Source organism: Notolabrus celidotus, chromosome 22 (assembly GCF_009762535.1).
Source record: "Notolabrus celidotus isolate fNotCel1 chromosome 22, fNotCel1.pri, whole genome shotgun sequence".
Lineage (NCBI taxonomy): Eukaryota > Metazoa > Chordata > Actinopteri > Labriformes > Labridae > Notolabrus > Notolabrus celidotus.
Genome location: NC_048293.1, coordinates 20,922,629 through 20,935,630, shown reverse-complemented (window position 1 = coordinate 20,935,630; position 13,002 = coordinate 20,922,629). Strand labels below are relative to the sequence as shown.

Genomic DNA, 13,002 nt, shown 5'->3' with positions numbered 1-13,002 from the left:
AAATGCTGTAGGTGTTGCAGATGTAGATTCTAAAATGAAACATGCTTCTCTCAACGTTTCACAATAAGTAGGAATAATCATTGCTTGTTTCTAACGCTTTGCTCGGGCATGCCTTCACAGCAGTCAGGATGAAAGGAAAGAAACAGGGTGGGGCTGACTGAAGCGGGGTTCAATTACAGTAAGTGAAAGGGAGACGTAATGGGTCAGTTAATAAAAAATCCTCTGTCTGTTTGATGCTCTTTTATGACCCCAAATTGTAGCGAAATATTTCAAAGAAGTGTAGTTTAATCACTTCAAACAGTGTTAAATATAAACTTAGTTCAACCTGAAGGAAGCTGATACAAAATGATGTTTAATTATTTTTGGATCCATTTTTCCCAACACTGTTTTTTTACTTTTGGAAGTATCTAATTCACAGAAGTTTGAAATAATAAAATCCTGAAAACTAGATTTTATTTATTTATTTATTTGTTTTTGTCCATCAGTCACCTGACAGTACTGTAAAATGTTATTCTTAAATTTAGTTTATTGAAGAAAAATCTTATCCACAACATCAAAATTTAAATTTAGCTTTCTTTTTGTTCAAAGTAAAGCAACTTTTCTTAAAATATACAAAACATTTTATTAAATTTGACAAAAATATCAAGTCTTTTTATTCCCATGTTCAGACACAAATATATTTTTTATATTTCTGTAAAACTGAGCTTTGAATATTTATGTGACAGACACAGAAGAGCAAGAAAAGACAAGTTTATGTTTGGACTCTGTGCAGGTTTGCATTGCACATTTGTTGGCACGAAAAAAACTCAAATAAAACAGATTTATTTACATTAGCGGAGCAAAATGTGATATCCTATTGTTTATGGTCTGTGGAGGCGTGTACGGTAACGCCACAACGACACACACACACTAGATGTGATCTTAAAATCTCACATAGAGCACAAAGAAGCTGAATGAATTTTGTTTTTTTCTCAGTTTTATACTTGAATTTATATTTTATATAATAACTGAATTGAAATCTTTGTTTCTTTTTCAAGAATCATTTCAAGCCTTGAACTGTTTGTTTTCCAAACTCTAAATATTTCACTGACATGGTGTTTATTATTGCTTTAACAAATACAGAAATACTGCTCTGCATGTAACATTAAACCACACTTTACATTCTCTAACAGACTCATATTTCTATTTTAATTCCACTTTTAGAAATTCGTGGTATATATTGTGCCTTTATTTGTGCGTGTCTTGCCGTAAAGATATTCCTGCAGACAAATCAAAGGACAGAACACAAATGCAAGCGCAAAACACCTGCGAAAGGAAAACACACAAACAACGTTTAGAGGAACATACGCTGTAGACTTTCAGAGTATATATATGACATGTACATGCAGAAAGCATGCAGCAACAAACCACAACTCACTTATCATGAAGAAGCCGGCTCAGAGAATGTGGTTTAAATGTTTTATTTACAACAATTTGATCTGATGAAAAGTAGAGATTGAAATTCTGGGTTTTATAGCAGCAACAACAACATGCAGTCAGTATGAGTTGTTTTTGTGTGTGTGGTGAAAGAAATCAATTTAACAACAGTCAGTCAAAAACATTTAAAGCTTCTGGAAAAACGGAACCAAATCTATTGTTTTAGGTTCAGGGTGGGGCTGATGGCAGGCCGGGCGGCTCCGAGCGGCTCAAATCGGAAAGGAAGTCAGAAATCAGACCTTGAACATATAAAACATTTATATCTAAATTAAATATACGTTTCTGATTTAATTCAGAGTGACAAGATATTTATATTTTACAATGATAAAGAAAAAAAATTCCAGAGAAAGCTCAACAGCCTCAGTGGTAGTAATAATAATAATAATAATAATAATCATCATCATAATAATCATAATAATCATAATAAACATAATAATAATGATACTTCAAATCTCAAAGATGAAGAATATTTATGAATCTATCAGATAAAACACTATGCACAGGTGTCGGTGCGTTCAGTAACGGCTCTGCAGCGTCTTCACGTGGTCAGTTCTATGAGTTCTTTAAACGGGGGATGAACGCGATCACACACAATTTGTCTCACTTTTTGTTCCACCTGTGTTTTTGTACGTACACGTTCATCTCCCAGGAGCAGAAACAAAGTCATACGGGACGGTTTATTTTAGTTCCTAGCCCCCAGGTTCCTGTAGCATGTACACATTTTAAAAGTTGACTCTGACATGACTCCTTTAAGCATCTGTCTCTAAAATATTCCTGCTGCTTTTATCACTAGAACTTATTTTGCTGATCACTTAACAATGCTTTTTTTTTTGTTGCTACAAATCTTGAAAGGGAAATCTAAAAAGCCTCCAAAATCCTCACTCGTAAACTTTCCTTTTGATGGCCTCTGAAGCTGAGAATATACTGCTGTGGCTGTTTTTATGAAGGCTGCTGTTTACTCAGGAGAGGGAGCTTCCTTCAAGTTGGTCAAACATCAGCTGTGGAGTCCTGCTTTGTCACCGTTGAGTCATTTTGGAGCCGGCATAGTCAGAGGATCTACTCTTTGAAAAATGTTTGGCCCACAGACGGCTGACGGATCCAGCAAATCTTGAGCAGACTGAATGTGTTTTATGAGTCTGTCTGACCGCGGTCAATGCATCATTAAGAGCTGAGTCATCCCAGAGCTGTTGATCAGAAACAGTTAACTGTAGAAAGTAAGACAGGCTCCTAATTAAACGGTTGTGATGCACTTCTCTGTTTGATAGAGAGAAAAAACAAACTTTGAGTTTGCACTTCATAAAAAAACACAGAAAAAAGGCTCTATTTTTTCAGCTCTTGTACGTCACACACAGTTAATTTTTCCCTGGGGGAATTTCCAAGATGCAGTTGTTTATTTATTCAACCACTATCCCACAGCAGCTCTGGTTTTACCATATCTTTAATTTTAATTCCTAACCTCTGATTAACTCGGCTCCATGTCTGAAACTGAAATAAGACGTCCTGGAGGAACAACAAAACATTTCTATCTAAGATAAATGTTTGAACAATGACTGAGACGTTTGTGATTACACATCTTGGTATGTTGTTTCTGCCCCTCTCTGCTGACAGGCTGAGCTGCTGACGGGTTCCTCCGTCGTAAATGTGGAGGATGCTCGTCGGGCCGGTCAGGAGCTGCTGAAGCGGGGCTGCAGGTCTGTCGTCATCACTTTGGGACCTCAAGGCTGCGTGGTGCTCGAGGCGAAGGAGTCCACTTCAAAGCATGTTCCAACTGCTGCGACCATAGCAGTGGACACTACGGTATTTACAACACATATGTGCTTTTATATCTGAATAATCTGGTCTTTACTTTTGGAATATTTATTCAATTTTTTTTTAAACAATTTTAGTGAATCAGGACATTTTTTTAGCAGCTTGTGAAAATAAAATCCTGCAATTACACATCCTCCAAATCCCAAATCACATTTCAGGAGCTGTAATCAAATAATAACATGATGATAATGACATTTTATTCTCAGACCATGTGTACAATTTCTCAGCTAGTGCAACAAAAAATAATAAATAACACACAAAGCCTGAAAATGTTAAACTGACCAGAGTATAAACCAGAGAAATAAACCCTGAAGCCAATTTAGCTGCACTAATTTTACTTTCTGACATCATTTTGAAAATATTATGCTTAATTCATAAATAAAAGGTATTGAAATTTGATAAAATATTAAAATACAGTTAATATTTTAAACATTTCGTTCACTCTTCAACAACTATCTTCCTCCTACATCCTTCATTTTAATTCAGGTAGGTTTGGACTTGATGTTATTACTGAAATAAATAAATAGGAAAAACATTTTTAATGGAAAGTTATGCACACCTGCCCACTCCTCACTTGAAAAAACACCTCAGGGAATTTCTGTAAAAAATGTTCCTTGCAGCAACAACAGAGGAACAAATAAGTTTTCACAGAAAATCCACAGATTTCACATCGCTCCTGCAGCTCAGAAAGAGTCAAACATCACTTTTTATCTGCCCACGTAGCACCGCTGAGTGAATTCCTGGTACTTTGAGCTCTAGTGGAGATACAGCTCTGTCTGCTGCTCAAGTGGAACAGTTTAAGATCATTGTGGAAGTGGTGACCACCGTCTGTTTCCCCTCCCTGATTGTAATCTTTGAAAGAGGCCAGCGTCACTTGAGTCATCTCACACCGGACTCTGTGGTTTGTTTTCGTCACAGGAGCCTCGGCTTGATGTTTGCGTTTCCTGTCTCTGAGGTGTTTGTGGGGCCTGTGTTCTTTTGAGCAAACACGTCACTGCACAGAGGTGTTAATCATCTCTTCATTAAAGCGTTTTACTTGTTTGTGTAATGGATTCTCTTACCTAAGGGTTCCCTGAGGGGACTTTTTATTGTGCCTTGATTGCTAACGCTGTTTATCGTGCGGGCTAGTAAAAACACTGAATAACGTTGGTAGAAAACAGGGTCATACTTTTAAATGAAAACCACATTAGATATTGTGAAACTGAGGAAAAATCTGAGAAAGAGACTACTGTACTCTGGTGTGTTGTAAGACTTCCTCCCAAAACCTGACTGAGAGAAACTCACAGATTACCGACAAGGCGTCCAATAAAGTGCATTTTAGCTGAATTTTCTCCTCTTATGGTGTAAGGATTTGTTCTTTATGATTATGCAATCATAAATCCTAGACCGTTAAAGCTGCTCTCCAAGACAATTAACTATCAGAGAACTTTGTGCATATTTAAACATTGTCAACAGACTGTAGTACGATCTGCTGCATGTGCTGCAAACATTGCTAAAAGGACTTTCTTCGTCTGTCACTTTCTGCATCATATTCCTGAAAACAAGGAGTTAGATCTCTCTTCTTATCAGAAGCACAGACATAGATAGACCATAGACTGTATGAATAATGGACGTAGTCTCTGTGACGTCACCCATCTGTTCCTGAGCGCTGTTTTGAAGCCAATCGGCGGCCATATTGGAAATGCTGAACTCATCCAAAAGAGTGTGACGTAAAGAGACGGGGTTTGAGCCTCCTAGCCAACAGCTATGTGTTCCCGCCTGACAATCAAGTCAGTCATGTCCTTATTTGGGCAAAAACTCATAAGCTTACATTTTTTTAAATCACCCCCCGTACAGTGTGTGCCGATAGAGAAATTAGCGACGCAGACTGAAGCCGTTTTTTCAACCAGGCTGTAAAGATGTTTATTAATGCTGTAAAGATCGGCTTCTTTGAATGTGTTCCTGCAGCCAGCCTCAAGCGGATTCTTGATGAATTGCAGTTCATAACAATTTTTGCATGGGCTTCATATTTTGAGACCGGAGGTTGTTGCTTGAGATAGACACCAATAGTTTGTGAGCAGCCATTTCAAAGCCTCCAGTTCAGCCTGTTTGTATTTACTTGGGATTTTATGAATTGACTAATGTCCTTAAAAACAAGGTCATAGAGTCGGCAGGTAAACAATGTCACTATATTAGCAGAGCTAGCACCACCAACCTCCGCTCCTCTGTTCAGGTTAACATCAACATGCCTGTGCTTGTTTTCCTTTGCTCCAGCTGAGTGGTTATACGCCAGTTTAACTAGACACAGCCTACATTCAGCTTTATCTTGGTTTTGTGGTTAAACAGCACGATGCTGCAAGATAGCATCAGTCATCTGCACTTGTTTACATCCGGGTAGGAGAGCGTTGTAGTAGTAGGTGTGCTTCAGCTTAAGGGCATTTCAGACTTACAATGATACAAATATTAATATTTTGTTAAACCATCAAGTAGGGATGTTGAACTTACTGAAACACATTTTTTTGTTTTGATTTCATATCACATGGAAAAAAACATCATGTGGTCTCATATTTCATTCAGCTATCAGGGAGATGTTCTATGTTTAAAGGATGTTTCGATGTGAATCAGCTGACTGAAGGTGTTGCTCACAGCGGAGAGGCTCCGTTGGGGGTAGCGGCTGAGTGACAGGTCTCCACAAGCGTTTTTTTTCCCCACCGCCGGACTAATTATGACCTGGTTGCGCTTCCGAGAAGACAAACTGGACCCTGCGAGTCTGAAATATGTTTCTGTTCAGTTCCCTTGTTGAAGTCTGAGCCTTCCCTTTTATGACTGTATGTCCACAGAGATTCTGAGCCTGCTCCACATGTTGATATTCAGCACCTCAATATGATCCGTAGATATTCAATACCGTCAGTTATATACATTGTGTCCCAAAGGAAAATTAGATTCAGGGCAAAAAATGCATTTGGCATTAATTTTGACATGGAAAACGTTTACCTTTCTTTTAATGATTAATCCATAACTGATCGTTAACATTTTCAAAGATCGATCACGGAGGGTACTCCAAATCCTACCATCAAGTGATTCTGGTGCAGAGTGAAGTTGGTTAAACGTGCACATCTCTCGGTGTCAACATGTTGTGTTTTGAGGTTAGAGTAGAAACATCCTGTTGTTGACACAGGTAGTTACGCCATCAATCACCACCTGCATGTCTAAGAGTGATATAAAGATGAATATGCTGTATTGAAGAGGATTTATAACAATTTCTAATGAGGTTAAAAGTAGGTTCATTTTCTGGTCACGTGACATACAAGCTAAAATCTTTTTGTGAGCACAGGACTCGCCCCCTATACAGGTTTAAGGTGCTTCTGCAGTTACTCTACTTTAATCCACTTTTGAAACCAGAGGCCGCGTCCATCTCTTGGACAACTTCCAGACAGACTAATGATAAAACACATGACTCTTTGATAGCACTATATCGTCTGCAAATAGATCGATCCACTAGGCTCTGGAGCACCTCCATGCTTTCCCGGCTCTTTTTTGGCATTGCAGCAGCAGAGGTCCCCGCTTTCTTTAACAGTGTGTGACCTCCTCGGTGCCCCCGCTTTTTAACAGCAGACACAAAAAACGTATTCAACCCTATTCACCGTCTTCAATCTCCCTGCTTCCCAATAGCCCCCAGGAGAACTTACCCACCTCCCTGTCTTCCCTCCCTTTCTTCTCCCATGACTCACCTCTTGGGCCTGCATCAGTCAGCAGAAAGCTGCGGTCGGGCCTGCTGCATGCCCCCCCCCCCCCTCCTCTGCACACACTCTCACCCCCACCCCCACCCCCACAACCACCCCCACCCTTTCTGTTCTTTGATGGGCCCATAAATTCAGGAGTGTTTAACTCTTTTGGACATCATAATCCCTCTTCCAGTAAGGCCCCCTTTTTTTTTTTTACTGGAGAGAGGAAAAAAACAACAGGTTGTTATCAGGATCATTATTCACTTCTCTGCGTCTGTTCTGGTAACACCGGCCTCTTTGGTTAGGATTACATCTTGTGTTATCACAGATTACAGATTGTGTGTTGTTTTCCTTTCTTTAGCAGCAGTGAGAGAGTTTTATTTTGAAGGCTTGTGAGCACCAAGCTCTCTGTCTCTGACTCTTCAGTTTTACTAGTAACGGACTGTGAACAGAGGCTGTATTCTAGGATGGGATTCTTCGATATCAACACAATGAGTCACTTGCGGTTTCTCGCTATTTTAGCTAGGCTACTGTTCAGCTGGGCGCCGCAGGTGGCACAACCCACAACATGATCCAAAGCACACAAAACAACCTTTAACTGTTCATATTTTGAAGCATTTCATCACTTAGTTTGTCCCAGAAAAAGCATCTCTCATCGACTGATGTAGCTTGCTTAATGGCGGCTAAATCATCTAGCTTTTTCCTGAGTGTAACTATTTCATCATCTGCTCCTCCTGCAGCTGTCTGAATAACACATTTTACACGGCACAAGCAATTATCGGCTGAGTCAGGGTGGTGAATCTGGATGACAAAGCACATCCACTCATCTACCGTGGGTCTCCCTCATCCCTCCCTCTTTTATCCATTTGTCTTAAATTGAGTACAGGCTTCCCTCGCTGAGATCAGAGCCTTGGCTGTTTAGTGCGGACAGTTAGATGAGGCGCACACACACACTAACTAACACATGCACAGTGCATTGTAGCCCCAGCAGGACTTGGGTGGCCTTGGTTTCCACTTCTCGGGGAGGTCCAGTGTGCAGGGGCGAGAGGGTAGACAGTGCTGTCTGAAACCAGACATTACAGCTGCACGGTGGGTCTGGATGCTCAAATCATTCCCAGTCTTCTCCTTTGACTAAAGGGTCAATTGTATGAGTCCTTCCTGGAACCCGAAGGTAAGGGAATACCTCCTGAGTGTTGCATTCCTGCACTCAGCAAACCATGAGCCAGCATGACACAATAAGAAAAAGGGCCACATCACCATGTTTTAATGGGGTGCACATTGCTGCAGCAGCTGCTGTTTAGCAACCCAGATGTTCTGCCGGTCCTCTGCCAGCGCAGGCATGTCAGTGTTTTATACAAAAGGGGGGGAAAGAGGACCAAGACAAAAGCAGTGCGGATGGATCAAAGATGTGAGAGCTGTAATTGGTCCAATTAAATGTGTTTTTGATCTTCTGAATCCTCCTCTCTCTCGTTGCTTCAGCCGAGCAGTTCGCCCCGGCTGTTTTTGCGAGTCTTTCTGGGAGCTTCCGGACGTTGAAGCCGCTGTGAGTCATCGCTGCCCCTCAGTTGGTCCTTTGCTCTACCCGGGGTGCCTTTCATTGACAAAGGCTGTAGGCTTCAGGAGTTAACGGCACATGGCTCCATCTGTCATATCAGGACGGGGAGGCGAGATCGCAGGAGGCCTCTGAGGGAGAGATACAGTCACAAGTCCCGAGGAGAGCAGACTCTGCAGCTCTCCGCAGCTAATGTCTGCGTTTCTATACGTTCTGTTTGTTTTTTGTTTTTGTTTTTTTGGCCTGCTCTGATGCTCGTTGCTGCTCTGCACTTTACAAAGATCACTGTCAATCATAGCATGTGGGCGCTGCGGTTGTCTTTGTCCTTGGATTTTTCTGTTGATGGACTTCTGATTTTCTGTATGCATCCCTTTGTTTGTCTATACTGCTGCATGTGCTAACTTATTCAATTTTTACTTCCATTTATTCTCAAACACAGCACTCAGCTGCTGTCAGAAACACTAGAAAAGGTTACCGGATTGTCGTCAGTGAAAGCCTCACTGAAGCAAAAGTTGCAAATGGAAAGCTTTCAGTTGCAATAGCTCTGTCAGTATTGTGATGAGTGAAATATCTATAAAAGTCCAGGGAGATCTACACAAAACAAAAAGGTTCCCTGGCTCTCTGATTGAAACGTCACCCTACAAACACCCAGCCGAGCTGAACTTCCTCCTAAACCACACTTTGTTAATTTGAGAAGCTTCTCGTAGACTCATCTGCCATCCTAATTTCTAACTTCCCCGTGAGTACCAGAGGAGAACAGGCAGAGGAACGGCACAGAGGTCAAGACGCGGCGGACGGAGCCGACCAGTAAGAGCATCAAGGCTCATCCGCAGCAAGCGCTTGTGTCACTTGATTGACAGGCCTCCACATCTAACCTTCACCAAAGTGTGTCGAGGGCAGCGGTGGCGGGGCTGAAGGGGGAAGCGCTTGTCAGCCTCGTTGAGCTTCATTGACTAGATCAAGTAGCGTCACATGCCAGTCTCAGGGAGTGAGATGTTGGTAGTAAGACAGAGGAAGGTTGGACTGTGTCTCAAACAGCAGAGGGATGTGACGTTGAGATGAGAAAAGAAATCTGGATTGCTCAGTATTTTATTTTTTAATTGTACATATTGTCCGTTTGTCTCAACAGTCCTGGTTATGATCTGTTTTTTTAGATTTGGAGTAGAAAAAATGTGAAAGGCAGTTACTCTAAACTACAAACAGGGAATTTCAGCATCCTGCAGCTTCACAGAGCATTTCGGCATCTTTCATGGTATACATCAGACAGCTCTAAAGCACAAAGCCCAAAAACAAGACAACTGACAAAAAAAACTAAAGGCTTGTAAGCCACTCAGCCAGATCTTCCACTCAGGAGTCAAATCAATGTAGAACTACATCTATAAGGTGTTAACAATGAGACTCCAGATCATGTATTTTGAATCCAGGCAACTTTTGGGACAAGTTCTAGGTATCAACATACAAGATAATGACATATGTGTCAGTGTGGGACCAAACAGTTTACAAGGTTTAATGCGTACAACATAACACATGCAATTTTTGTGAGTATGAGTTTTTGCATTATTTATGAATTTGAGATTACAGATTCAATGCTCTCAGATTAGAAAAGTGTCATATCTGCAGCCCCTTGATAGTGAGGATGGTGGAGGGTGACATCCTCTGAGCATGGGGTGAGCACTTTAACTACTCAGCTAAAGCAGCACCCCTCAAAGTTATGCATTTTAAGTCCACATGTGAGAGATTTGTGCAAAAAATTCAACACAAATGCAAACTTATAACTCCAACATGTAAGCTTCTGATACTGAAAGTGGCAGCACTCAGTGATCAGAAGAAGAATCAGGTTTCTCTGTTTCCAAATCTCCCAGAACCACACCTGGGTTACTGATACCTGGCATTAATGCTTTCTTCTTCTCTTGTTATTAATTGGCAGTAAGCAAACAGGTTTCAGGAGGCTACAGTCACCACGTGATGGTTGTTCTGCATTACAGCCTGCTTATTGTGACATTAGTGAAAACATATATTTTGAAGATGAGAAAAAAATCACAAGAATGGTTCAATATTATTTATAAATGAACAATGACTCATTCCTAATATTTAACAATATATAATGAGTAAAATTCAACTGGACAGAAGGTTATGTATGAGAGTGAAGACGATCTATGATAATAAATTGCAAAGAAATGTGGAGTCGAAAATTTAAAATAATCTGAATTTAAAAAATGTTAATATTAAAATTTGTAAACCAGACGTCTGGATTTATTTTATTTTTTGTTCATTTTGTTAACTTTAAACCTTTTTCAGGCAATTTGTTTTTATTAATAACACAAATGTCCATATTCTTGGATGTTCAGGTCAAATTTGTATTCCTCAGCAATTTTCACGGTTCAGTGTAAATTTTACAATTTCAAAATAATGGCGTGACTTTTTGCATTTAATTTATAACAATTACACATTATATTTACATGACATAACATTTTAAGTTATCTTGAATTTAAATAAGGCTCATTTAATAAATGTAAAAAAAAAACTGTATTTTAACTTTGACATGGAATATTCTTTTGGAGTTTTATGTTCATTGCACATATTTAATGCTCTAATTTTTTGCCTTTTTTTAATTAAATAATGTGTCACGTGTAGTGTTTTAACTTCTTGATTATGTAATCAACCTTCTTGGTTTCCCTTTGAAGTGCTTGTCAAATTAAGTCACTGATACTGATCACTTTAAACATTTATTTAAGTCACATACAGCTTGTTATCTTCTATTAATTTAATTTAAATTAATTTCCCATTACCTCTCATGTTAAATATGTTTCCTTACTTTTAAATGTAAGGAAAAGAAGTCTGAGCCCAACTGTAAATATTTTCATTCTATTTCTAAGAGCTTATCGAGATTTGACTATTAGCCACTTTAGCCCTTAATGCTAGTCTAAGCTCTCAGAACCTGTTTCAGCCCCACCCTTCTGTAGTCTAACGAGACAAAGGCTTGTTTTAGCAGGGATTTGGTCACAGATTAGTTAACAGGTGATTCAAACAATAATTAAATAGAGACTCAAGCTCAAAAAACAATGGGTCTCCATGACAGTGAAGAAAGACTGGTTTTATTGCTTAATCAAGTCTTTAAAGCCGGCCTCCTTACTGCTCTGTGCCGCACCGGTCATCAGTTCCCAAGCATCAACCCCGACTGAGGAGTCATATCATCGTTTTAACCGCAACCTGTGAACTGGGAGTCCAGCCAGAGCCAAACCAGTGCGACTGCTTCACCAACCAAGACTTTATTTCCAAATGTAGCCCAGCCCAGCTCCCAGACAGGAGACATAAACACACCGCGGCTTTAAACATGGAAATCCATCAGGCCTGTGAAATGTTTCAGCTCTGATCTCACTCTTTCCAGCATCTCTGCAGTCCAGGCCAGGAGTCACAGCAGTGGCATGCACTGAATGGATGTCTGATGCAATAATGGACTTACAGAAGTTAGATCACAACACTTTTTCCTTCCTGCTCTGCCTGCAACAATCTTCTGGCTTATCAAGAAGTGCTGACACGGTCTGTGTTGTCTGAGCCGTGCCCTGTGGCTGCCCCTTCTAAAGCTCACCCTGTTTGGCCCTCTGCCTCTTCAGTGACCTGTCCATCATGGGCTCTGCCTCGTCGAGGTCACTTTTAGGGTTTTGTTGCTCGCCCGTGTCACTGAATCATCCCATCACAACTCAGAACTGTTCCTCAGACAAAAGGGTTACTTTGAGGATGTGAAGGGGGGGGGGTGTACAGAGGTGCTCAAAGGGCATTGAGCTCTTCGGAGAGCCACAGTGATGAGTAATGGAGCGGGCTTGTGAGAACCAGTGTCGGGGGGGCCATTTGTGGTTAAACATGAGCGTGTCGCCACATACCATTGTGCCGTTTCCCATCAGCAAACCCACCCCCTCCTTCTCCGGCTAACCCCCGCAGGGCGTAGGCGCCACATTCCATCTCTATCAATAGATGAGGAGGGAAAAATGCATGATTTATCAGTTCAAAGATAGCCAAAACCAGAGCTGCTGGCAGTTATGGTGAAGCCGTGATGAGTGAACAAAGTAACCATGTGCTCGTCAGCTGACTTTGAAAGGTACTAGAGAATAAAGTGGAGATTTTTGTTCCTTTGAGTATTTGTTTCTTTGCTTTTTTGGATTGGAAACTTATAAAAAATGACTGCAGAATAAAACTTGATGGTTAATTTGTGACTGTCTGGCTTAGTAGACTTCTTCAACTTATTGCACCCCTGGGGACATTTGTCTTGCAGATATCTGCCCAGAGACTCTGCTGCAAATACCAGTAAATTACCCAACAGCCTCAAATCAACAAGTCCAAAACTTAAAGTATAAGTAACATTTACTTTAACTAGCAGCAGACACTTGTAGTTGATTAATTTGAAATGATATAACCATTAATAACAGGTAATAGCTTGTTTAAAATCCATTATTTTGCAAGTAA

General features: G+C 40.5%; 1 protein-coding gene across 3 annotated transcripts in view; it reads left to right on the top strand.

The window, feature by feature from the left end:
* rbks (ribokinase) overlaps positions 1–13,002 on the top strand; it is a 48,248-nt gene that overhangs the window by 33,022 nt on the left and 2,224 nt on the right. For all 3 annotated transcript variants that reach the window (XM_034674711.1, XM_034674709.1, XM_034674710.1), the window contains exon 8: positions 3,085–3,273. In XM_034674711.1, coding sequence (XP_034530602.1) covers positions 3,085–3,273 — 189 coding nt within the window. The remainder of the gene's footprint in view (positions 1–3,084; positions 3,274–13,002) is intronic.